General features: G+C 34.4%; 1 protein-coding gene across 33 annotated transcripts in view; it reads left to right on the top strand.

Moving 5' to 3' along the window:
• Window positions 1-27926, top strand: part of CCDC171 (coiled-coil domain containing 171) — a 351755-nt gene that overhangs the window by 305537 nt on the left and 18292 nt on the right. For all 33 annotated transcript variants that reach the window (XR_014821448.1, XR_014821447.1, XM_084985088.1 and 30 more), the window contains one exon: window positions 4266-4418. Coding sequence is in view for 31 of the 33 variants with exons in the window: in XM_084985088.1 (XP_084841214.1) it covers window positions 4266-4418 (153 nt within the window). In the remaining 2 variants the exon portion in view is untranslated. The remainder of the gene's footprint in view (window positions 1-4265; window positions 4419-27926) is intronic.

The raw sequence follows: 27926 nt of genomic DNA, 5'->3' as shown, positions 1-27926 counted from the left end.
GAGCTGATTCAACCCCTAGGCTGGGAATTTCCATATGCTTCAGGTGCAGTCCTAAAAAGAACAACAGCAAAAAAAAAAAGATATCTTTGATCGTAACTGTTTTATTATCAATGGGATGTTTTCTTGTGAAGAAGTAAATATTCATTAGCCTCCAAAATTCTTTGTTTGAAAAAATTTTAATATATTCAATATCTTATATTTAAAATACTTATAATGTGTCCAATAATACCCTTCAGAAATATTAAATCTTTCTTTTATGAGTTAAAATAATAATTTTCCTAATTTGATGTCATTGTCATTATTATAGCTAACATTTACCTGAGTGTTTACTGTGTGCCAGATAGATAAGGTCTTTCTGTGTATTAATACTCATTTAATCCCCACAAAATCTTGATAAAGTAGGGATCATTATCCTTATTTTACGGGGATGTATTAAATTTCACATATTTCGTATATCTATTTTACATGGTATGCTTACTTTATATAATATACAGTAATGAATATAATTTAAAGTAAAATGTCAGAGGTTTTTGCTTCCCAATTACTTACGCAAAAATACGAATAGAAAATTTGCTATTTTGTTGGCATCTAGGCCTTATGACATTTTCCACTAATTTTTACTCCTGACATCAGCTTCCCAAGGCTCCCACTTTCCCTGAAGTCCAATTTGGGAGTCAGTCTCAACTACCTAATATGTACATAACAAATTATATAAGTATTATTCTGGTCCTCAAGTGGCAGTCACCTATTTGTATCTCAGAATTTTTTATATTCTGCTTTTCCTTAAAATAGAATGTGTAATTTTATATATTTGGATTTTCTCATCTTTTTATGCTGGTTATAAACATGATTGATTATTTGTAACACAAAAGGCTGTTTTTCTTTTTGTTTTGTTTTGTTTTTTTCCCAGAAACTATCTTTCGTTCTGTTGCTATACAGTAGATAGATAAACCCTGCTAAAATGCATATTCTATTGTGTGGTATGGTCCAAATCTCATGGGCCGAAGATGACGCAGGAGAAATTCTCAAGTGCTGGGCATGCTGTTCACAGTATCATGCTGCTCTGTCACTGTTTCCCAACATAAAGGGGTGTGATGTTTTAATAGGGGAGCAAGGTGTGTCGTAAAGGGTTAGACTCCAGGACTTGATAGAGAAGTCATTAGATGCCCCCTCCCTCTTCTTCCCACCCCCTCACTTGATTCTGTCATTTCCATTTCTTCTACCAAGTTAGCACCTTTCTTTATATTAAAGAGTTGGATTTGCACTGGCATCCTTTATTACATAGTTTGAATCACTTTTTAATACTGGAAGTTAACATTCTTTATTCTTCAAAAGAGCTGTAGCTTCTTTGAATAGCTTTGCCATTTCACTGACACTGCTCCCTACCTTTCAGTTCTGAAGGTGGGTTTCATTTTAGAAGCTTATAGTATATTTTACAGACACTGGTACATGAATCATGCCCTCTGTATTGATCACTGTACCTTTGCTGCCCAGAAAAAAATATCCTGTACAGTGTTAAGCAAAACTGCTTTTGTCTCTGAAGTGAAATACTGCTTTAATGATTTTAAATGCTTAAGATACTAAATCCTAAGCAAAAAGATTATCATTTTATTCTTTTTTAGTCTTTAAAGAAGTAATATGTGGTTTCTCTTAATACTGCACTGAATATTAGAATTTAGTTCTTAAAAGTAGGTCAAGGAAGGAGACAAAATTATTATGACTTTTGTCCCATCCATCATATGAAAATTCAGATGTAACTTTTCAAAAAATGTATTTATTTTTAAGTGGTTTGAGGGAATATCATTTATATTATTTATTCCTTTTAGCATATTATGTATGTGAGAATTCATAAAATGTGTTTCTTCAAATTTCAGAAATAGAATAACTTTTTAAATGTTGAATTTTTTAATCTTTAACTGTTAGAGGCCAATTCTATTATGATTTACACTGAAATAATAATCCAAGAACCTATTATTGATAGAAGGGTACTTTCTTTCTTCTTTATATTGAATAAGCATTTATGCATTTTTTCATGCTTTTTATACACTTTAGGTCCTTATACAACAAGAACATTTGTATAAGAACTACCTTTCACAAATTGTCTCATTAAGATCTTAGTGGAGAATTTAAAAATAGAAGAATGGTACTACTACAGTGAAATTCACTCATACACCGTTTTCCTAGGCCTTTTTTTGTATTAGATGCAGTGTAGTTGAAGGGTAAAGAGAATGGCTTTGTATGAGATTTGTAACTCTCTGACCCTTACGACAGTTTTGGAGGTAAGCAAGAAAATGCCTCTTCTTCCCATTTTATGGAGGGAAGAGATGGAAGCTCAGAGAGATGACATGGCATCGACCAACATAAAGCTAAGTAATTGGCAGAGTGAGGACCAGGAAAGAATAGGACTTGTGATTACTGGTCCACTGCCTCAATGGAGAAGATAAATGGATTTACCAAAGAGGAGAGAGACTTGGTGCAGGAAGAAGCAGATATGATTTTATAATTTCTGATTTTTATATACTTTTGAAACCCAGGGAAATACTTTGTATTAGTATTAGCCCTCAGCTTACCTTGAAATGCCTCAAGTTAAGGAATGCTAGGACATGTGAGATGTTCCCAAACATGAGATTGTACCATGCTTTTGGGTAGTAGAGGTCATTTTTGTGTATTCTGCCTTTTTATGCCTATAGCTATGCTTTTGCTTTATTTTTTCACTTGAACAAAGTATGGCTAGTAATTTATTCATTAGTGTGTTAAGGTTATATTTTCCAAAATATCTTCATTCTTTTCTATAAGGTATTTTTTTGCAAAGTTCAATATGCCTATTCAACTTGTGGCTTTTCATCTTTTCCAGTCTCCCTCCCTTCCTCCCTCCCCTCCCTTCCCATCTCTTCTTCTCTCCTCTCCTTTCCTTTCCTTTCTCTTCTCTCACTCATTCAGTCAGTCATTCATTCAAGCCATCCCTGAAGATGCAGAGATGATTTGGCACACTATCTGGCCTAAGGAACTCCCTAGTATAGTGAAAATAAACATGGAAACTAATGCATTTAGCTAAAGCAATACATGTAATAGCAGAAGCAAGCCTGAGGGACCCACAGAGAAACAGAATAGAAGTTAACACTGCCTTTGAGCTCAAAAGAAGCTTCTTGAAAGAGGTAGTTTTTAAGCTGGTTTTTTGAGGCAAATAGGAATTTGTTAGGCAAACAGGTGTGAATTTTCTTATTTTTAATTACAAATAACTCACCTACTGCTGTTTCTCAGATATTGTGAATGTTGGTTTTTACTTTTCATTTACCAATTATTATTTCATATGCATTCAGAATTGCCCAAATATCTGGGTTTATTTTTAAAGATTCTCAAACCAGACTCTTCAGATTGAATATAATTTGGAAATTCTCAGACTGTCTACAGTTATACTAAGTTGTGGCTGTGATTGGAACATGTTTTTTCTTGTAAATAATATAACATTATATCTGAATATGTCTTTGAAATATTTGGTTTTACTTTGCTGTACTTGAAGTCTTTTAAAAGACTTTTTTTAAAAAAAAAGGTATAATAGTATTCTTGGACTTAAAATACACTAGAGTTTTCTTTAGAAGCAAAAGTCTGCAGAATATGATTAAATTATAACTCAGAGGCCCACTAATCCCCCAAATATTATACTATTTAGGAGGAGAAAAGTTCACTGGCACTTGCTTATGCTATTTATTATATAGAGTATAAAGCCAGGGCATCCCTCTATTATACAAATGAATGAAAATAATTATACTTTTCTTACAATATGGGAATCACATTATTTACTCTTAAAAATCACAAAATTATTTCAGCTTCTTTTGTTCAAAACATTCATTTTTTATGTGGATTGAAAATTTTACTAATCTTATTTTGAAATATCTTACTTATATATCTATCTGTTATGTGTCTTAAGATTGAAATTTAGGTCAAATTACAACTTAAATTTAACTTTACAAAGAAAATAAGTGTGCTATATTTAAAAACTGCATTCTAAATTTTAAGCACAATGGATCAAAGTACATCTTATTTAAATAAATACTCTGGAAAAGAAGTCTCAATTATTTCTCCCAAACTTTCTTAAAATAGTCACTGTTCTCAGTGTAAAATGTGGGGTTTAGCTTTATTATTTTAAAGGAAGATGAAAAGTTGTTTATTTTAAAATTTTAATGATTTTGCTTTCAAATTATGGAAATTCTCCTTTGGGGACAGCTTTATTTGAATTGTATGTGACATTATTTTTATTTCTTAAGGCTATGATTAAAAGTTTCATGGATGTCTACCAACTTGCAAGCACTAGAATTGCTACGTTAGAAAAGGAAATGACATCTCATCGAAGTCACATTGCAACCTTGAAATCAGAACTTCACACAGCTTGTTTACGTGAAAATGAAAGTTTACCATCAGTAAGTCCTACAGTATATTTTCTTCTTTGAATTTTGGGTCACATTTATATTCATAATGTTTATAAGATCACTCACCAATATATAATTTAGGGTAAATGATCAATCAAGCAACATAAAATTATTAAGTGTGGAGAAAATGTTGAAGGAAGAAAAGCAATTAATTTTTGTATTGTATCATGTATAAAGATATGCATATTGTTATCAGTGCTAAAACACTACATCAAGATTCCTTTGTGTTTGGCAGGGCAGCTGACAGTTGGATTTGGCAGTATGCATAGTTAAAGCTTGCAACTGTCTGAAGATTCAGTGTGTCCCATTAAGACAGAATATTATTAATTATGCGTATAACCAAAATGGTAATTAGAACATGTGATTATTCTCTGTAGAAAACTAGACTTATCCATAATACATGCCTAGCTAAAGATGCATGTTGTGATTCATCTATACGATTAAAATTCAGTTTCAGCAGTCATTTTATGTCTTAAAATTTTAGCCCATGATGAAATTTGGGCTCATTTAAGACTAAACAAAATTTTCTACATTTGAAATATGTGTTTGGAGAGTATCAAAAAAATGAATATATTTGTGATGTGAAAGAATAAAATACACATTTAAATTTTTTTTTTTTTCTCAAAAGCCAGATTTATCAATGGTGAGATTCAGAGGGTTACCAGTAATTAAAGGCTCTTTTCCTTTTTTGGTTTAGTTAGAATGGATCATGGATTTTGTAAAGAAAAACAGTGTTATTTTGCCATTCAGCTATTGACCAATTTCAAATGATATAGTAACATTAAAGCAGATAAATGCCCACCTGAGGTTTGCTTCCTCACCTCCTCTGGGCCTTAGCTCAGGTGTTAGTATCCCAGTGAAAGCTCTTTGACAATAGAATTTAAAATTGCAACCATTAACCCAAATTTTGTCTCATTCTTACCCCACGTTGCCTATATATCTTCTACCTTACTTGCTTAGTTTTTTTCACTATAGCATTTATCAATTTACATATATTGTATTTTATTAATAAATATGCTCATTGTCTGTTTACTCCTTACTCTCATAGAATATAAGTTCCATAAAGAAAAGAAATTGAGTATTTTCTTCATTGCTATAAAGGCACTTTAGTGCCAAGGACAGTCTGGCCCAGAAGAGGTGCTCAACAAATGGTTATTGAATGTGAAATAGTAGTATTTAATCTAATAAATGAACAAACTAGTTATTTGGGACCTGAAATGTGAATTCGGTTTAGTTCACTTTTTAAGATTACTTTGTTAATTTCTTAATGAGAAAGTAGTAAACTTGACCTCAAATAAGAGAAATTAAAATGAAGAGGAAATCTTGATAAAGATTTGAATAAGCATTTGGAATACATTTTAGTCTTTCTCTGAGGTGTGTTTACATTTCTTCCTGCTACCTCTCTGATCCCATTGGTTAATATTGCATTGTAATATTTAGGTTGTGTCAACTTTTTTGAGTCATACTCTTATTGATTATTTGTTACTGTTATTCATACAAAAATAAGCACTTGTATTTTGAAAAAGGCTGAACTTGGTAAGGTAGGATTGTTTCTCCATGGGTTCACATTTTTTTTTTTTTACCAGTTATTAAGCTGTTAATATCTTAATTGGGGTGTGCTTAATATATACCTCACTGTCATAATGACACTCCACTTCTAAACCTTCCTAACAGATATGCAGGATCATCTTATTTGTAAGAGGAGGTTCGCTCTGGAAGTGATTCTCAAAAGGGAGCATGTGTTATGTGAAAAATTTCCCCACGAGATTCTGATTTGTCCTAGGACACTGCTGCCCAATCACATGTATTTATGGGATGTGTGTTTTCTAGTCTTTTCCCTTAGTTTAGAATCACTGTTTTTAAAACAATAATGATTTTGTATGATAATTTTTATTTTTCGAGACATTTACATATGCATTTTCTAACTTGAACTCAACTCTCTGAGGGAGGTTATTCATTTAATTTCATAGATGAGAGGTGATACAGTTTGGTAGATATGAGTGTGGGCTTAGGAATTACATCCATTAGAAGTACAATCAAGTATAAATGAAAACTTGACTCACATGATTTAAGAAAAAAAAATTTTGTTCTTATATAGTAAGAAGTCTAGAAGTGGGTGACTATTATCATTAGTTTTGTGGTTCAACTTCTCTGCAATTTCTCAGCCATTCCCTGATTGTCAGAGTATGGTGGTCAGCTCTAGGATTTGCAATCACATTCAAATTAGAGGAATGGGATGGCCCAGTATATCTATTTTGTATATGTAATACAGCATTAAAAGGTTTTCTGTTTTATAAAAACTAAAAAGCTTTAAAGAAGAAACTTTATGCTCAGATTTGCACTTTCAAAGATCGCTTTGGCTGTAGTGAAGAAACAATTGAATGTGAAGAACAAGAGGTAGGGATGTGTTAAACAGTTCCTATTTTTTTTTTCCTTTGTAATGGATCAATGATTTCATTTGCTGAGAGAGAAACAATTAAATGGGAGGGGATATTGTGAGTTTGTTTTTGAGTATGTTAAGTTTGAGTTGCCATTGAGACATCCAACTGGAAATGTCAGAAAGACTCCTTGATATGGAATTCAAGCAAGATGCCAAGCTGGAGATATAAATTTCAGGTATTGTTACACAGGTAGGACTTGAAGCTGTTAGCAAGGCTGAGACCTCATAGGGACAGTTGATAGAGTAAGAATAGAAAAAGGCCTAAGAGTGAAGTTTGGAAAAGCTCAAAAATACAATTTTTGAGTGGAAGATAAGGTTGCAAAGGAAGCTGTGAAGGAAGAGTCAAAGAAAAAAAGGGGAAAACCTGGGAAGTATGATCCCTTGAGAATAGAGAATTTCAAGAAGTGAAAGAGTGTCCTATTTCCCATATTATCAATAGTGTCATATGCTGCTAAAAATCAAGGGAAATGAGCACTGAAAGTGGCCTTTAGATTTAGTGCATGGAGGCCCCTCATAACCTTAGCAAAGCCTCTTTCAGCAGGAGGTGGAGAAGTAGGTGGGAGTTGACCCCCCAAAAAAGTATAATTAGATATCTATTAGCAGGGGGTGGAGAAATAAGTGGGAGTTGACCCCCCAAAAAGTATATTTAGATATCTATCTCAAAGGTTTATCTGTCTAGTGTGAAAAATAGGAGTGCAGTATTCAGGGTATTCAGGAGTTCGGTTTTAAGATGGGAATGACTCAATATCTTCTTAAAATAGGCTTCCAGCAGTCTGATTTTGACCTTGTTCTCTATATTGTCCATTTCTGTACTGTAATTTCAGTTATTACCTTCTCACACCCCAGCTTTCTCTTGACTAGTGTTTACATGATTTATCTTTTTCTATATCTTTTTCCATTCTTTTTTTTTAACCTACGTATTACATTTACAGTGAGTCTCTTGTAAAAAGATATAGTTGGTTTTTGTTTTATTTATCCATTTGACAATCTCTGGCTTTTGAGTAATTAGACCATTTACATTTAATATAATTATTGACATTTTTGGATTTTTTGTTTACATTTTATTTGTCTTATAGGGGCACAGGTGAAGATATGATCTTTGCCTTTGTGGATTCCTTTTCTAACAAGGGAAATGGTCACATAAGCAAATACTAAAAATAAGCATATGTAAAGTCTGTGGGAACATAGATGAGGGAGTTCATTCTGCCTAACATTGTCAGAAGATGATAAGATGAAATATTTGTAGGAGTCTTTTGAAGAATGTATAGCAATTTGACACCTTGTTAAGGAGGAGGAAGACCCATCAAAATCTTTGCTTTATTTTGTTTGAAGAATAGGCTTTATGGATAGTACATATGTTTAATGAATTAAATTATATAATATTTTGTGTAATAGAAATATATTGTTTATATATTGTTTATATATATAAACAATATAGAAATATATTGTTTATATTATATATATTTTGTGTAATAGAAATATATTGTTACTTTAGTTCCATTCTCCTTCTCAATTAACTTCATCTACCCAACCAGCCTGTACATACTGGAGCTCAAGACTGCTTGCAACAGTCACTCCAGACCCAACCTTCATATGTTTTCTATCCGTTCTTGCACCATCCAATCCCTGCTTCTTATTTTATAACCTGATTTGATTCTGCCTCTGACTACTTTTGCTCTTGGTGTTCTTATTTGGCCATTCTCAAAACTCTGTTAATGGGTCCTCAGTTGAACTAGCTCTTTCCTCCAGTACCTGGTCCACCTACCATCACATCCTACCCCTAATATATGGCTTTAGAGTCAGGCAGATGTGGGGGTGTTTCTGGCATTAGTATTTATTACCCACACAACACTTTAAGCATCAGTTTATATATTTGTAACATAGATGAAATTGCCCACATTGTAGTATTGTGAGGATTAAACAAAACACAGTGTCTGGCATATTGGTAGATACTCATAAATATTGGTTTGCTTCCCTACACGTAGATTTTTTCTGATAGTAACATATATTTCCTACAGCTAAGCTATACTTACACTTTAAGAAATATATGCTAGCATGAGGAAATCTTTTTATGAGTAGGCAAAAGAACTAAAACAACGCTTAAATCAGCGCTTTTAGCACATATTAAATATAGTATTAATTAATACTAATTTAATACTAAATACAGTATTAATGTTAGTTGTTATCGCTTATTAAATGAACTGAGAACAGTCAGTATGTATTTCTAAATTTTCTTGCCATTTCACTAGATAAGAACAAAATATATATTATTAATTTAAAAACTTGGTATGTAATGGTGTTGCAATGCGTAGAAAGAAACATCATATTTCGGACATGAATAGTCATCATTATAAGCCTTATTCCTCTTTAGGTGGCATTTCCATTTTTTTTTTTTTCAGCAACATGTAATAGTAATGCTGGAGTTCATGTAGGAGTTCTCATCAGTTGTACACTTGCCAGGACTTTAACATTTTCAGCATGTTGGTTTTGACCCATTAACTGAGGGCTGTTCTGGAGCTTTTATCTTGAGTAACAGTAACCAGAAAGAGCTTTGAGTAAAGAGCTTTTGAATCCCATACAGCCCAGTAGAGAACAGTACAGCAGTCAGAACCAATTACCTGTGGGTGTTTGGAGATTGGCATGCCCACAACCATGGAGAAACACATGATATTTCAATCTGTGAAACATAGAATGCCAGACCCAAATACTTTGCTGTGAGTTATGGTGCTTCGAGCTACAGTATTGATTTGCTTCATTTCCATTGTATGTTTAAGCAGTACATTTTTAATTTTCTAGTACTTTATTTGTGAGAAAATAATAAATTACAAATCAGAGGAGCATTCCATTTAGTGTATTGCAGGGGAGAGATCTCTGCATCATTTTTCAGATTATGTCAGATTTGATAGTTTGTTTAGTGGTATTCTAGCGTTAATAAAGCAGAAAGGCTTATGTATTTTGGTTCAGATTAAAAGAAGGATCCCATTTATCTTAAGTTCTCAAATAAAATTTTGTTACATTTATTTTTATTATATTTTCTTGAGAGAGGAAGTATTATTTGTTAATATTAGTGTTGTATAGATAAAGAAACTGACAGAATTTAAATAACTTACTCAAGGTAAGTTGCTTTCTTAAACTTTCAAACACTTTATCTCAGTTGATTTCCTGATGATTTTTTTATTAAGGTTTTTAGTCCTTTGAGAAAAATAATTATTAAAAATGAGCCATAAACTAAGCCTTAATTTGTTAAGCCAGGTGTACAATGCAGTACAATGGTATAAAGTACAGATTTTCAAGTCTTACTCCCAGGTTTTTAATTAGAACCCAATCGGATTAGAACAATGTCTCTAATTGCTTGTCTGGTGTTTTCCTATGAGACTACAGAATGGATTAAAACAAATCTCTGCCATCATGGTCCTTCCAGTATATCAGAGATTATAACTGTTATACAAGTAATTAAAAGAATGACCATTAAGATGGAATAACAGAGTGCCATGAGAGTACATACCTGGGGGCTCTAACCTTGGCTTGGGGTGGTCTGAGTAGATCTGAGTAGATAAGATGAAATTAAGTAGGAATTGACAAGGAAAAGTATGGAATGCTGAAGGGATGGAACCATTCTGTGTGACTGGAGCAGCTTGAGTCAGGTGCAGAAAGGTGAGAGATGGTGGAGACCTGTGGATGGGCATTATGGCCATAAGTTGTGACTTTCAGCTTTCTTAGCATCTCTCAGACTCTTATATTTCCACTAACTGCACTGGAAAACATATACCCCCTTTGCCTTATGTATTTACTCTTCTCAACTGCAAATTTAATTTTTTCTATTTAATTCTCAAAATTTACTGACATTTGATATCATAGCAGCACTTATTTTACCCTTTTGCTAAATACTGCTAAATATCCTCACTAAATTCTCTCATGTTTTTATCATAAGCCCCAGCTCTGGCTTTTGGATATTAACAGAGTTAAATAAGGGAAACAAAACTATCAAAAGGTGGGACAGCCCAGTCAATAGGTATACCTTTTCCTTGGTCCTTGATATAAATTTTTGAACTTTTAAATGTTTTTCATAGCCTAGAAGCTCAAGGTTTTTTTTGTATGGTCAATAGGACCTAGAGGTCATAATGTATATTCCACTGGCCTCATACCTCCTTTCTAGCCTTTTAGTTTTTGTACGGAGGTACTTTCACAATAAATGATCTCTGGATAATAACTATAGGGGCATGATATTATAAATTTTTTATTTATATAGTTGTATATGTAATTAATATATTTAAGTATATAAATATACAAATTATATCTTATATAAATGTATAATATTTTAATAATTTTAATATTTGATATATATTATAAATATAAGTATAAAATATATTTATATGTCATAAATATGTATTTATATAATTCTATTCTTCAGTGATGAACTATTACAAGGGTGGAGCAAGGGGTAGCAAGAATGAACTTTTCACACTCTGATCACTGTAATCAAATAGAAATTAAATTGTAGAAAATAAAGACAGCAAGCCCAGAAACCCAAAATTGAAAATTATTTGTGACAAATAAGAACATTCTTTACAGCATACCACTTAAATAATTTTAAAATTTGTCAGATTTTTTGGTGCCCCTAACTGTGTATCTTTACCCCACATAGGCATAAAATGACCAGTGTAGTACTTTTTACTCACGCAGTGGGTAAATATTTGACAATAATAGTTATATTCCAAATGAAAATAAACTGTGCTTGGGCCTAGCAAAAAATTAGAGTATATGAGATTTATTTCAGAAATAGAAGTCTAATTTACGTAAGTCAATAAAAAGCTTATTTTCAAGAATGTATTTTCTTGAACTACGTAAAAGTTAACTCAAACTGGATCAAAGATCTAAAAATAAGAGCTAAAATTCCTTTTTAAAGTTTTATTGAAGTGTGATTCATTTGCAGTGTTATGTTAATTTCTGCTGTACAGCAGTGTTTCAGCCATACATATACACATACCCATTCCCATATAGGTTATCACAGGACACTGAGTAGATTTCTCTGTGCTCTACAGCAATCCCTGGTGGTCATCCATTCCGTATGTAAAAGTATGCATTTGCCAATCCCTCACTCCATCCTCTCCCCACCATACCCTTCCCGTTTGATAACCATAAGTTTGTTTTCAAAGTTTTTCATTCTTTTTCTGTTTGGTAAATAAGTCCATTTGTATCATTTTTTTAAAATTCCACATATAAGTGATATATGATACTTGTCTTTCTCTGTCTGACATCACTTAGTGTGATAATCTCTGGGTCCATCCAAGTTGCTGTGAATGGCATTGTTTCATTCTTTTACATCACTGAGTAGTATTCCACTGTATATATGTGCCACACCTTTATCCATTCCTCTTTTAATGGGCATTTAGTTTGCTTCCATGTCTCAGCTATTGTAAATAGTGCTGCAGTGAACATTGGGTATTTGTATCTTTTCAAATTTGGATTTTTTTTCTGGATGTATGCTCAGGAGTGGGATAGTTAGAGTATATGGTAGTTCTATTTTTAGTTTTTTGAGGAACCTCTATACTGTTTTCCACAGCAGTTTACCAATTTATATTCCCACCAACAATATAGGAAGGTTCCCTTTTCCCACACCCTCTCCAAAATTTATTGATCATAGATTTTTTGCAGATGCCCATTCTTACTGATGTGAGGTGATACCTCATTGTAATTTTGATGTGCTTGTCTCTAATAATTAGCAATGTGAGCATCTTATCATGTGCTTTTTGGCCATCTGTATGTCTTCTTTGGGGAGTGTAAGAGTTAAAATTCTTCATAAAAACAGATATAAATCTGCATGAGCTTGGACTTGACAATAGATTCTTAGATTCAACACTAAAAGCATTAATAACAAAAGAAAAAATAAAGCTTATCAAAATTAAAAACTTTTGTGCATTAGAAAGTACTCCCCAAAATGGGAGAAAATATTTATAATTCATATACCTTTTTAGGATCTAATATGTAACGAACTTTTACAACCAAAATTTTTAAAAGGGCAAAGGACTTAAATAGATACTTCTTCAAAGGAGATATTCAAATGACCAACAAACACATGTAAAGATGCTCAACATCATCAGTGAGTAGGCAGATGCTAATTAAAACTACAATGAGATATCATTTAACACCTACAAGGAATGCCATGAAAAAAAATTTTTAAATAAGGGAAAATAGCAAATGAACTTAGTAGCACAATTTACAATAGCCAAAAGATAGAAACAAACCAAACGTCTATCACTTGATGAATGAATAAACGAATCTGGAGTATCCAGACAATAGAATAGTAGAAGGAATATAAAAAGGAATAAAGTATTCATATATGTTACACATGGATGTACTTTGAAAATATTTTGCTGAATTAAAGAAGCCAGGCATAAAAGGCCAAATATTATATGATTCCATTTATATAAAATGTCCAGAATTAGCATATTCTGTCTCCATAGAGGCAGAAAGCAGATTAGTGGTTGCCTGGGGCAGGAGGGAGGAGGGAACAGAGAATGACTATTTAGTTGGTATGGAATTTACTTTTGGGGTGATGGAAAAGTTCTAGAGTGAAGATGGTGGTAATGGTTGTACATTATTGTAAATGTACTTGATGCCACTGAATTGTACATGTTAAAATTGTTAAAATGATAAATTTTTTATGTCATGTGTATTTTGCCACATGACAAAACATTTCTTTAAGTTCTTGGGTGGTATGGAATAGGCAGCTAGAATGGCAATTTGTGTACTGTACTAGAAAGTAGCATGATGGAGAGTCAGAGGAAACTTGGATTCTAGAACAACCTCTGTTATCAACTCAACACAAAGTTTTGGCAAATAAATCACACATGCTCCTTGGTCTTGGTTTTTCCTGGCTGTAAAATGAAGGATTTCAAATAGATGAAATCCAAATTCCCTCTCAGCTCAAAAATTCTTTGACTGGAGTTACAAATACTGATTTTTAGTACTTAGATCCTAACTGTGCTTTGTTTTGTTCTTGCTTCACTGTCCAACAATAAGACAAGTGTGCGTTTTTGAATTTATAACAACATAATTATATTTTGAATTTGGTTATATGCAACACCAATAACCCATTTACAAATGTATACCATTTGTATAAATCTCATAATAACTTGTAACTAGGCAGTCAAAAAGTCCCCAAAGTAATCTGAAAATGTATTAGCGTATTTTTAAGGAGTATTTCCTTTTTTTATGCAAAGTTTTTTTGATATTTAATATCTTAGGAATGTGAACTTTTAACTCGTCAAACTATTGTAACATATTTGAAAATTATAGTAATTTGATTAAAATGTTGCCTATAAGGCAAAAGGTTTAGTTAATAGAATCCATATGTAATTAAAATGCAGAACTAAATGTAATCAGACTCCAGTGCCTAGTGCCTTCATATTGATAGTTTTACAATGGCCTCTGGGGTTGAAAGTTTAAATGTTACCGAATGCAACAACCCTGCAGAAACTATCTCAGGTGGCAATTTAGCTGTTTTAAAGACATCTGTAGGGTTACTTGATAAGATGTGAATATCACATCCTAGATTTTCATCGTTTTAGGAATAGCTTCAGTTGGCAAGCGATAGAAACACATGACTGGTATGCTGGTGGAGAACCACACTCTGCAGCATTGTTATATAAACAACCCCAGATGAAGGCCCTTGCTATGAGCCAAGCCATGGCCTTCTTTTTTTCTTTTTTTAATAACAGAATTGCTTAATTTGGGTGAATTCATTTGAATCATATGAAAGTTATAGACACAACACTATGCACCAAGCCACAAAAAAAGTTAAAAAAATTTTTTTTCCTGAGCTTAAAAAAATTATTTTCTCTGGACAGTTTTAAGAGTCGACATCCTGTGTTAGAGTTCTCTAATCATCACCAGCACAATTTACAATCAGAACACACAGAGAGTCAGTGTAGACCAGCTCATCTGTTGATCTTGGCAGAGACCCTTCATCTCACTGTGTGCAGCTGCCACTTGAGAGTTCGGGGACTCAGCAGAGAGCCAGAGGAGGGTGGGATGCAAGGCTGGTCAAGGCATGAACACGTAGGCCTGCTTCATTTCAACAGTGTATGTTGCTTAAAAAAAAAAAGTCCTTTTATTTTACTGCCCACCCCCCTTCTTTTTAACCTGAAATTAAACGAGGACCTCTCATGAGCCACTGCGCTCCAGGCATAAGAAATTGTAATGTCTGGCTTCCAGAAACTGTCCCGTCAAAATGTGCTTCTGATTAGGTGGCTTAATTACAGCTGTGAAAACAATGTTGATTTAGGCCTCAAGATTCCAGGGCATGTCAGCCGTTATTAGCTAACCTTGGACGGAATCCACCATTTTAAAACTCTGTACCACTAAAGTCACCCTGCTTGACAACTTTTTATTTAAGCAGAAAAGTTGCCAGGAGCAACACATTTTTTATGCAAAATATTGTTCGATGCACAATTTCAACGGCAGCACCATTAGTGTCCATTAAGGAGATGGTTGACTTTGTACTTTATCAAGAACAAGGAAGTTCTGTTTGTAAAAACAGTAAGTTTTGAATGGTATTTTTAAAAGGTTGACTGACATAAGAATTAATTTTAATTCCTTTAATTCAGTTTTATTTCAAGTCTAGTATGTTGGTTTAACCACCCAATTTTATTACACCTAAATTTTCCTGACAGTTTCATTTGCTGTTAGGAAATAAAATTGCAGTTTTTTTCAACACGGGAAATAATGGCTAGTTTTAAAAACGTTATGTTTGAAACTTCCCTTGCCTCAAGCTGGCTCAGGAGTAACCTCAGTTTACTTTTGGAAGGAAACGAACCTCATTAAATAGTTTTTAATATTTTAATATAAGTATGTTTTTTCACAGTAAAAAAGCTTATTAGACTGATGTATTAACACCTGCAGGGGAAGTACAAGTCTTAATAATTAGATGGCTCTAATACTTTGAAATTTTCAATACAGTTGTCACTGATATCATAAATATTAGAGCTACATATTTATAGTAGTTCCAATTGTATTGTATTTTAGAGAGCTAAAGCTCACTCTATATGCTCTGAGTTTTTTTTTTATCAATATTTAAAAAGTAGACATTAAACAGAAAGAAGTACCAAAAATTAAGGTGGGTAGCTGAATAGCAAACATAAAGAGCCATAATTCTCATAGTAATTTTGGAAGAAACTTTTGCTTGAAAATGCATGATTTACGCCAAACCGAATACTCAGGAGAGAGCTAAATGATTTCTTTAAAATGAAATCTCCCACACCCACCCAAGACATTAAATCCAACAAAGTGGGTGGTCAGGGCACATCTTTTTCTACTAGTCAGACTCATTGAACAGTTCAGGCACTCACTGTGAACCAGTGTGGACAAGGAAACTTTTGTTCCAGTTGAATTAAGAGTTAACGCATAAGGTGATTGTGAGGAACAGATGGGTGAATAGTTGTCTTGATGATACAGTGTGCATGTCTTGAAAGAGAAAGCTGGGCAACTCATTCAAAGTTGAGTTGCAGTTAGTAATCCATAAATAATATCAGTAACATTTTCTAATTGTCAGATTCTTTAGAGTCATGTTGCATCTATATCTGTTCCATTTATTATTTAATTTAATCTTCATATCAGTCTTATGAGAGATGTGTGATTTCCCCATATTGCAGATAAGGAAACTCAGTCCCAGAGAGGATAAGTAATTTGCCCAAGATCATGCTCTATGGTATCCAAGAATGGAACCCCCGTCTGTGTGTGCAGAGCCCATGCTCTAATTAAAGATGGAAATAGACATTTTTCTTAGAAAATGGATTCTAGGTTATGAAATAGTAGAGAAACATTAAGAATAACCAAGTTTATGTTGAGTGTGCCTTTAGGCTATTAAGAGACAAGGACATTTAAACTTTAATAAAAGTTTCATAGTTTTCTGTGCAAAACTAATGTTTTTTTCCTTCAGTAAAAAACGACTGTGTATGGAGAGTGACAAATTCAGTAGGTCTCTGGTGAAGGCCTTTTACCTAGAACAAAAGGACCTTCCTCTTTCCTTTTGAAGTTGTATTTTACACAGAGAATTGAAAGTGTATATCCTTCCATGTTATACCGGTTTGAAGTTTGGATATATTGCGTTTGTTCTTATGATTCTGTGTTAGCTGAGAAATTAGGAAGAAATAGCTGTCTTAGTTTCCCAGAACTTTGGCTTAGGGCAAACTTTGATGGCATCTGAATTCAGCTTATTATTTTGGATATCCTTTTGTTCTCAATGTTTGTCTGACACCTATTGGAAAGATACCCTTCCAGAGTGTAAGGGGGCAGGTAAGGTTACAGCTTTATATTTCTCGTCTCCATCGTCTTATTTCTCATCGGTTCTAACTGAAAATATAAACTTTGTTGAAAAAATTGTATAGATTTTATATGGTATAGATTATATCTAATTTTATCATTATGAAGTGATTGTTTTGTACAGAATTTTGTTATTCTTCCTGGTAGCTTATGACTTAACTTAAAAAATATTAATATATTGGCTATTAGATTCTTATGGTTATAATTATGTATTCCCTAACTGTTTTTGGCTTTTTTTGATAGTATAACATTTTTTTATGGAGAAAAGAAAAAAAGGCCCAGGAAGGAGTTTTGAATATAGATACATACATATACCTATGTAAATATTCTATATGGAAATAGATATTAATTATTTGGGGGTATTGTTATATTTTGCTATGGAGTAATCTTTTTTTTTTTTTTACTCAAATGAATTTATCACACTTGTGGTTGTATAATGATCACAACAATCCAGTTTCACAGGATTTCCACCCCACAGCCCAAGCACATCCCCTCACCCCCCAAACTGTCTCCTCTGGAGACCATAAGTTTTTCAATGTCTGTGAGTCAGCATCTGTTCTGCAAAGAAGTTCAGTCTGCCTTTTTTTCTTTTTCTTTTTCATCTTTTTGGTATTTCTTGGGCCACTCTCGCGGCATATGGAGGTTCCCAGGCTAGGGGTCGAATCAGAGCTGTAGCCGCCGGCCTACACCACAGCCACAGCAACGTGGCATCTGAGCCGTGTCTGCAACCTACACCACAGCTCACGGCAATGCCGGATCCCCAACCCACTGAGCAAGGGCAGGGACTGAACCTGCAACCTCATGGTTCCTAGTTGGATTCGTTAACCACTGCGCCACGACGGGAACTCCATGTCTGTCTTTTTTTCAAATTCTACATGTCAGTGAAAGCATTTGATGTTAGTGTCTCATTGTATGACTGACTTCACTTAGCATGATAATTTCTAGGTCCATCCATGTTTCTAAAAATGCTGGTATCTTGTTCCTTTTAATGGCTGAGTAATATTCCATTGTGTATATGTACAACAGCTTCTTGATCCACTCCTCTGTCGATGGACATTTAGGTTGTTTCCATATCTTGGCTACTGAAAAGAGTGCTGCAATGACCATTGGAGTACATGTGTCTTTGCAAGTCATGGTTCCCTCTGGATAGATGCCCAGGAGTGGGATTGCTGGATCAAATGGTAGTTCTATGTTTAGTTTTCTGAGGAATCTCCATGTGGTTGCACCAATTTACAATTCCACCAACAGTGTACTAGGGTTCCTTTTTCTCCACACCCTCTCCAGCACTTATAGTTTGTAGACTTTTGGATGATGGCCATTCTGGCTGGTGTAAGGTGGTACCTCATCGTGGTTTTGATGTGCCTTTCTCTACTAATGAGTGATGTTGAACATCTTTTCATGTGAGTTTTGGCCATCTGTATGTCTTCTTTGGAGAACTGTCTGTTTAGATCATCTGCCCATTTTTTGATGGGATTTTTTTGGTTTTTTTGGTATGGATCTGCAGAAGATGTTTATAAATATTGGAGATTAATCCCTTGTCAGTTGAATCACTTGCAAAGATTTTCTCCCATTCTGTGGGTTGCTTTTCGTTTTGTTTAGGGTTTCCTTTGCTGTGCAGAAACTTTGAAGTTTGATTAGATCCCATTTGTTTATTTTTGTTTTTATTGTCAATACTCTAAGAGGTGGATCTGAGAAGATGTTGCTGTGGTTTATGTCAGGGAGTGTTTGGCTTATGTTTTCCTCTTAGAGTTTTATAGTGTCTGGTCTTCTTTCTAGGTCTTTAATCCATTTGGAGTTTATTTTTGTGTATGGTGTTAGGGGTGTTCTATTTTCATTCTTTTCCATGTGGCTGTCCAGTTTTCCCAGAACCACTTATTGAACAAGCTGTCCTTTCTCCAGTGTATGTTCTTGCCTCCTTTATCATAGATGAGTTGGCTGTAGGTGTGTGGGTTTAATTCTGGGCTTTCTATCCTGTTCCACTAATGTATATTTCTGTCTTTGTGCCAGTACCATGCAGTTTTGATGATTGTAGCTTTGTAGTATAGTCTGAAGTCTGGGAGCCTGATTTGTCCAGCTCCATTTTTCTTTTTCAGGATGTCTTTGGCTATTCTGGCTGGGTCTTTTGTGTTTCCAAACAAAGTTTAAACTATTTTGTTCAAGTTCTATGAAAAATGTCCTTGGTAATTTGATAGGGTTTGCATTGAATCTGTATATTGCTTTAGGTTGTATAGTCATTTTGATAATATTAACTCTTCCAATCCAAGAGCATGGTATATCTTTCCATCTATTTGTGTCATCTTTGATTTCTTTCATCAGTGTCTTATAGTTTTCAGAGTATAGATCTTTTGTCTCTTTAGGTAGGTTTACTCCTAGGTATTTTATTCTTTTGGTTGTGATGGTAAACGGGATTGCTTCCCTAATTTCTTTTTCTGCTCTTTCATTCTTAGTGTATAGAAATGCTGTTGACTTATGTGTATTAGTTTTGTATCCTGAGACTTTGCCAAATTCATGGATGAGCTCTAACAGTTTTCTGGTAGAGTCTTTAGGATTCTCTAGGTATAGTATCATGTCATCTGCATATAGGGATAGTTTTACTTCTTCCTTTCCAATTTGGATTCCTTTACAAAAATAAGACCCATTTATATGCTGTCTTCAAGGGACCCACTTCACTTCTAGGGACACATGTAAATGGAGTAATCTTTTTTTTAGTATCTTGGTTTATGTACTTATATTTCCTTATCCATATTTATTTGAACATAAAATCTTCCAATTTTTTAAAATAAACTAAATGGCTTTCCTAAAGCAGGTAAAAAAACCAAGAAATTCAAAGTAAGGCTATTAAAGTAATTCAGAATTTATAACCACATTGTTTCTTCTTTTAATGGCACTAATAAAAGGAATCAGGTGTGTAGTAATGCTTTCTTGTCAATATGCAAAGAGTTTACGTGGGTCACTATTTCAGGACTAAGAAAGCTTGATATGGGGAGGGCTATCATTTATTAGAAACAAGGATTGAATAAGTCAGTCTTATTTATCCCTCTCTCATATGGGTACCTCAGGGTGAGAACGGGGAAGCCAGAGAACAGACTTCTCAGTCCCATCCCTCTTCTAATCAGGGTAACTTTAATCTTATTCAGAAATTAAATTTCTGAATAAGATTTCATTTAATCACAGAATTCTGCCTTAAAAAAAGCTTGAGGAGTTCCTGTTGTGGTTCAGCAGGTTAAGAACCCAGCATTGTCCCTGTGATGGTGCGGGTTTGATCCCTGGCCTCACTCAGTGAGTTAATGATCTGGTGTTATTGCAAGCTCTGTTATAGGTTGCAGATTTGGCTTGGGCCCAGCATTGCTGTGGCTGTGGCATAGGCCTGCAGCTCCAGATCCAATTTGACCCCTAGCCTGGAAACTTCCATATGCCATGAGTGACTGGGTAAAAAGAAAAAACGAAATTTGAAGATCCCTGTTATATCAAGAAGACACCCATGAACAGTGATCTGTTAAATCTGTAGTTATTTGAATGTGTCATAAAATATAGATTATATACTCAAGGCAAAAAAAAAAAAGAATGAATAATGTTGTGACAGCTTCTGTACTTTATAAATTCATTTTTACTTGCTTCATGGTTACTTGAAAGCCTAAAACTAAGACTTGTCTTTGTTTCTTCCAACAAATATTTTTATCTTACTTTATGCATAAACTTTTTTAGGAACAGCTGTTATAAGATCTTGATTTTTTTTTTTTGGTCTTTTTTTGTCCTTTTATGGCTGTACCCATGGCACATAGAGGTTCCCAGGCTATGGGTCCAGTCGGAGCTACAGATGCTGGCCTGTGCCACAGCCACAGCAACGCCAGGTGCAGCCGCGTCTGCGACCTACACACAGCTCACAGCAATGCCAGATCCTTAACTCACTGAGTGAGGCCAGGGATTGAACCCGCAACCTCATGGTTCCTAGTCAGATTCGTTTCCATTGCACCACAGTGGGAACTCCCAGATCTTCATTATTCATGGCTATTTTTTCATTAACTATGTAACTTGGTATCATTTGTTCTGGGGAGAATAGTGATATATGTATTTTGGGTAAAGCGTATAGTTAAGCTTTGCAGAAATAAAATCGTGTGTTAGCATATGTTAGCCTGTGTTTTGCAACTACACCTTATATTTGACTTTCATAAACTTAGTAAAGACTCTTCAGAGTACCACACTGAAGCATGACCTTTCTATCCACAGTCTTTGATCTACCTGTAGATCTCAGAATCTTATCTAGTTAAGTTCCAAGTCAGTTAACGGTCATTTCTGTTTTTTTCAGTGACTGAAGGGAAGTTACAAGGAAAGAGAAGTGCTTCAAGTTCCTTCTTGGTAGGGACATTCACAGAATTTCCTTATTGGGAATAAAGGGAGAGCCCTTTCCATGAAGCCTACCTTGCAGACTGAATTTGGGAACCAACAAAGATGTAGAAATTGTCTAATCTATCAAACATTTCACTAACTTTCCTCACTGTCTTCCTCATCACAGCTCATACTCATTGCTTCTGTAGCTTTATTACTTCAAAACATTGACCTATGATTTTTGAGATACATAGGAGTTGCTTTTAATTTAGTGCAGTAGAAACAGTGGATGGAGGGAGTCAAGACTGAAGTAAGGACTTAATCCTAGCTCTACCATGCTGGCTGTATGGTCCTGGGTGCATAACCTCTCTGGGAGTTTCCGTGGTTGTAAAGGGAGGAGATTTGACCAGATGATCTCTAGGGTGCCTTTTAGTACTAAACACATTTTTTTTAAAAATTTTATTCATTGTCGCAACCTTCTGTTCTACTCAGTAACCTCCTGAAATGTGTCTTCTCATGGGTTTGTGTTACTTCAGTGTCACCTCACAACATCTGGCAGGTTTTTCAGAGGGTTCAGGTCATTAATGATGATATTGGCATTCATTTCAGTTCCTGTTTTCTGGATTAATAAAATGAGTATTTAAACATTTCCACCTTTGTGATGGAATATTGATAGCCCCTGAATGCATGGAAAGTTAGTTTGTTAGACAGTGGAAATCACAGGTAGTACTCCTGATTCAACACTCAGTTTATTTATTACTTAGCTGAGCACTTTTGTACACCATTGTAATTTTAACCACTTTTAGAGTTTAACTTGTTTTTGCTCTTATTCTTACTTAATTTTGCACCCATGGTGTATCACTGAATAAATAGGAGGCATAAAAACACTGATGTTGAAATACAGTGGTAGTAAGGAATCCAAAAAGAAGAACAGATATGAAAGTTTATTTCAGATGATCTTCAACAGAACCCTAAGTTCCATTCATTGGATCAAAGTTCTTATACCAACATTTTGATATATTTAGTGTTTCAGATCCAGTATTAAGAATAGAAAATTGTGAAAATTTATTCAAATTGCCTGTTGATTTATTGAAAAGATCTATAATGTATAGTTTGAAAGACATCCTAGACAATAAGCAGTAGCCTGAAAGCCTCTCTTTTAATTAGTCATCTAGAAACAAAATATACAAATATCATATTAAAAAGCCAATTCACCGATCAGCACAAATTGCAAAGTCAGTAGAGTTATCAGTTATAGCATTTGTAGGGTTATCGATCTGTTAATTGTCGTTTTTGTTTTTTTTTTTTTAACTTAAATTATTTTGTTTTTTACCTTAATAAAAATTAGTACCGGGTTGTCTCTCTCACAGACCTTGATGTGTGCTGATTCCTTTGTTTGGAATATTATTTTCTACCTTGTGCCTGTTTGATTTTTCTCCAAGTTTTAAATCCCAAGTTTCTCTCCAAACACCCTTTTTACTATTATAACATTAATCATACCATATTGTCATTGATTATTAATTGAGTTACCACATTAGACTCTTAAGTGCTGTGGGAATAGGAGGTTGTGCTATTCCCAGATATTAGCTCAAAATCTGGGACATAAGGAATAGTTTGCTAAAAATTCCACTATAAATTATATGGCCCAACTTAAAGTTTACTGGTCTGTTTGGAAGTTCAGTTATGAAAAAGCCCAGGTTTGGCTGTGATTGGTCCTTAGTCTCTGTGGGTTCAGAATTTCTTTGTCATTAAGATCATTTTTTATGTCAAGTTGGAGTTGAAAATGTTTTTTCTATGGTTTTGCCAACCCCTTTCTTAAGGGAAGGAGAATAGGAAAAGAAGAAACTTCTACTATGTGGTTGTATCTGAAATGTTCACCTGAGATCAGAGATTGTGTCTTAGTTTATATCTTATTCAGCACCTAGCATACTATTGGAGTACAATAAATAAGAAATAATAGTGATGGTGAGGAATATTCTAGTTGACTATCTGTAGGCCTTAAAAATAGTATAAAGAATAAAAGAACTGTTCTTTTAAGGTCTAAGCTCAAGAGAAGAGAGTGCTTAAGATATAATGGTTTAGTTTAGTAGAAATCATAATTCTTCAGTGAATAATCCTTATGTGTTGACATTCCATATCTCTAAGAAAAAAATGGATTTATTTTTCTTTACCATAGAAAATATATCATAAGAAGGATATAGGGTATTCTAGAAATTTTATGCTCTGATAAAGAGCTCCTACAACATTAGTAGCAATGTAGAACAGTACATTTTTTTAAAAGAAATAAAGCAGTTTAAGAATCTAGTGGTGGGAATGTCAACCCACCCGAGAATAGCCCTGAACCCTGAACTGTAGCTGCTGAACCCAAACTGAACTGAGTAAGGAGATGGAGGCTGAGTTAAACTGCTGGCTGTCTTGTCAACTCTATTTGATGTTAGTTTTCCCTTTGAAGATTTCCTGTTTCCTATCAAGTTCATGGCAACATAATAACGATCCAGGGGTACACATGTGTTTCTCAGCATTGTTAACGGCTTTGTCACTGTTGTCATTGATGCATTTAATTCAGTGACCCTCGAATTGGCATGATGGCAGTTGGACATCAGTTTAAGGACAAGAGGAGCAGAAGTCTTTAAAAGGAAATGTGAAGAGAGCTCTAAAGATCAGTTTGAGAAGCAGACAATTATTGATGAATTTAGAACCTCTGAGATGCACATGGAGTCCATCATATAGAGCATAGTAAGAAATTGTGCTTGCTTTTATTTCTATAAATTGTGAGAACACTGTATTTTTTGAAAAGGATCATATATGTGAAATAATATAACAATTAAGCATAGAATGGCAATGCGTTGACATTTATTAAATGCTAAATTCCAACTTTTAAAAATCATATATTATTTTGGAATCATATAGGAGAATTGAGATATATCTTTCCAATTATTTATTTGATGGTTTTTTTAAATGAAGTTGGTGTTATAAATTCATTTTCAAGTTATCAGCCTATCCCATTCCCACTTCAACTCCTTGTAAGTTTCCAGGGACTGTCCTTTGTTTTCACAAATCATGAGAGCATTGGTCAACTTCTCCTTTAGTGATTCTTAACAATTTAGGAAAAGAGATAAAAAGGACCAGGTCCCGATTATCAACTTAATACCTTCCAGGAATACATCAAATCACTGCTCCTGGAGTTCCTGTCGTGGCTCAGTGGTTAACGAATCCGACTAGGAACCTTGAGGTTGCAGGTTCGATCCCCTGTCCTTGCTCAGTGGGTTAAGGATCCGGTGTTGCTGTGAGCTGTGGTGTAGGTTGCAGATGCGGCTTGGATCCCGCGTTGCTGTGGTTCTGGCATAGGCTGGCAGATACAGCTCCAATTAGACCCCTAGCCTGGGAACCTCCATGTGCCGCGGTAGCGGCCCAAGAAATGGCAAAAAGACAAAAAACAAAAACAAATCACTGCTCCTCATTCAGACCAGACCTATACATCTAGAACTAGATCAAGATTATGGCCTGCTGGCCTATATACACTTGATTTTGCTAATACCCGGAAGTCAGGTATTGTGTTTAATTATCCTTCTATCCTTAGAACCCACATTGTGCCTAACTCATTACTAAATGACTGACAAAAGTTCGTTGAATCAGTCAGAGAATTTTTTCCTTTTTGAAGAGTTCTAAAATCTTTTAGAGGTCTTTCTCTTCCCATATTTTATGCAAGAAAGATAGTTGTATCTGCAAATGGATTGAATACAAAAAGGCATAATCAAGAGTCACTGATTTGATGTAATTTTTAATCTAGTTGGTGAGTCAGGACAGACTCACATAAAGCAATAAGATGACGAATTTCATAGAGTTTGAAAAGCTTGATTTATTTGGACTGCAGTAGCTAGGCTCTTCTTGAGAATTTGTATTTGAGCTTGATTTCAAAGGAATGATAAGGTTGAATAAGAAATTCTGGACAGGGAGAACTGTGTGAGCAGAAACTGGATGCTGATCACCTTTATGCAATCAAGGTTAAGCTATGAGTTGGCTTTTTCCTCCTAAATGATGACAATTTTGTTTCTGCAATTCTTTACAGTTTTCAAAATACATCCATGTATTCAACCGGATAACTTTTTGGTGATAAAATTATTATTTATGAGATTCAGAAATGTTGAGTAATTCATGCAGCATCATCCAGTTAGTAAGGCAAAGAGCTGGGACTGCTGGCTCCTTGTAAACCACTGTGGCCATCACTTTTCTTTTTGTCCTGTATCATCCCATATTTTCTTACTGAATTCCCTTTGTGACCAAGGGAAAGTATCTTCCAGGTAAAGACCTAGTCTGTGAACATAAAACAGGACTCGGATTATGGCTATGCATAGTTTTTCAAGGCAGAGGGTTGATACAGAGGAGGAGAGGGAAGACTAGCTAACATTTGTCCAGTATTTTACATGTGTGAACCAACATTCTCACATCCTTGGATATGTTAATTTATTTAATACTTACAACACCCCTATGGTTATATATTATTTTTTGGTACTGTTGTTATCGTCAGTTGTACGGCTTATCAGGTGCTGAAGCAAGTTTGAACACAGGCAGTCCAACTCAATAGCACATTCACAGTGGCTGGGTGTAGGTGCTCTGGAGTAGGCTAATTCACATCCTGGCTTCATCTCTTGCTAATAACTATGTGATCCTGGTTCAACTAAGCCTCTTCAAGAATGCTTCAGTTTTCTCATATGTAAAAATTAAGATAATGATAGCTTCTCTCTCTAGGCTTGTATGAAGATTAAAAGAAAGGATGCTTATAAAGTCTCTGCTGTTATTATTTATGCCATTTCTATTATGTTCTAATGAATTGAGTATAGAATTATAATTTTTACCTGTTCTCAACATAGGAAGGAACTACCAAGACCTCAAAGTAACTCCCCTATTCTAGGCAGAGCTTTGGAGTTAGCATTAGAATGGTTTTGATGGCAGTTTTGTATCTTTGCCCCAAATCATCTTATTTAGTTAGGTTTCAAGATAAATTGTTAAATGCCTAGCTTACTGATGGCAGGGGGAGATAGCACTTTATATTTTAATAACTTTTTTTTTCCGAATACTGGGATTTTTATTTCTTAGATTATAAAATTAACATTTTAATCTGTCTCATTTTTTGCATAAATAGTATCCTATTATAATAAAATTATGTTCATTTAAAGAATGAAAAACATAACCCTAACAAATCCAGCTACTTTGGGATTTGGAAGAGACAGCAAATGCTATAACATGAATTTGGATAGTGGAACAACAACCGATGTGTATCACCATTGTCATAAAACATTTCTGCATGTATTTATTACAAAATTACAGTTGCACATATATTAATATAGGAATTCTGAAGCCTTAATCTTCACAGATATTAAAAATTTCTTTCATAAGGTGTTTGTGGAATTTGGGGATGAAAGTTTATATTTATCAATGCATCATTATATATACTTTCAGAGCACCCTACTGCTTTCTGAACATATTTTACATTTTGTTTATTATGAAAATAAAATGCTCAGCAATTGGAAATGAAAGGAAAAAAGATAAGTTCACTTTAAGAGGTAACTAGGCTTCAAAAATATTTGCCCTATTTGCTTAGCAGCATTTGAAGACTAAATATATAGCTTCAACCAGAAGTGATGTCCATGAACAATGACCTTTAAATGTTAATAGGGCTTAGGAAATCCATGAGGTTTTGCTGAACTAATATTTAAGCTATTATTTAAAACAGTGTGAAGTAGAACCTTATAGGTGCCCTGAGCCAAAATTATAAGAGTAATAACCCTGATGCATTGCTTCTTACATTGTTAGTAGTTGGTATAGTAGGCTGAATAGAGTCCTCTAGAAAATGAATGCTCACTCTCAACCTCAGAATGTGACTTTATTGGGAAATAGGGTCTTTGCAGTTGTAATCTGTTAAATTAAGGTGAGTGCACATTGGGTGAGAGCAGGCCCTGAATCCATAATCAGTGTCTTGACAGGGAGAAATAGAGAGGGACAGAGAGGGTCAATGGCCATGTAAAGACAGAGGTCGGAATTGGAGTGACACAGCTCCAAACCAAGGAATGCAAGGACTGCGCTACCACCAGGAGCTGGAGGGGACAAGGAAGAATTCTTGCCAGTGTCTTTGGAGGAAGCAAGGCCTTGCCAATACCTAGATTTCAGACTTCTACCCTCTAGAACTATTAGAGAATAAATTTCTGTTGTTTTCAGCCACCTGGTTTGTGGCAGTTTGTTATAGCGGCCAGGAAACAATTGCAATTAGTATGATGTGGGGTTTAGTTTTAATAAAAGGCATTACTTAGGGTAGCTATAAACTGAAATTAAATTGAAAAGTTTGGCAAATTTTTGTTTAAACTTCAAACACTAGTAATTTTTTTAAATTGCAAGGGATAATTTTGTTTTTT

The sequence above is a fragment of the Sus scrofa genome, chromosome 1 (genome assembly GCF_054392235.1).
Source record: "Sus scrofa isolate SSC_HxYL_T2T_F1_AM1 chromosome 1, Sscrofa_HxYL_maternal_Yorkshire_Landrace_v2.0, whole genome shotgun sequence".
Lineage (NCBI taxonomy): Eukaryota > Metazoa > Chordata > Mammalia > Artiodactyla > Suidae > Sus > Sus scrofa.
This window is presented reverse-complemented; position numbering and strand designations above follow the sequence as displayed.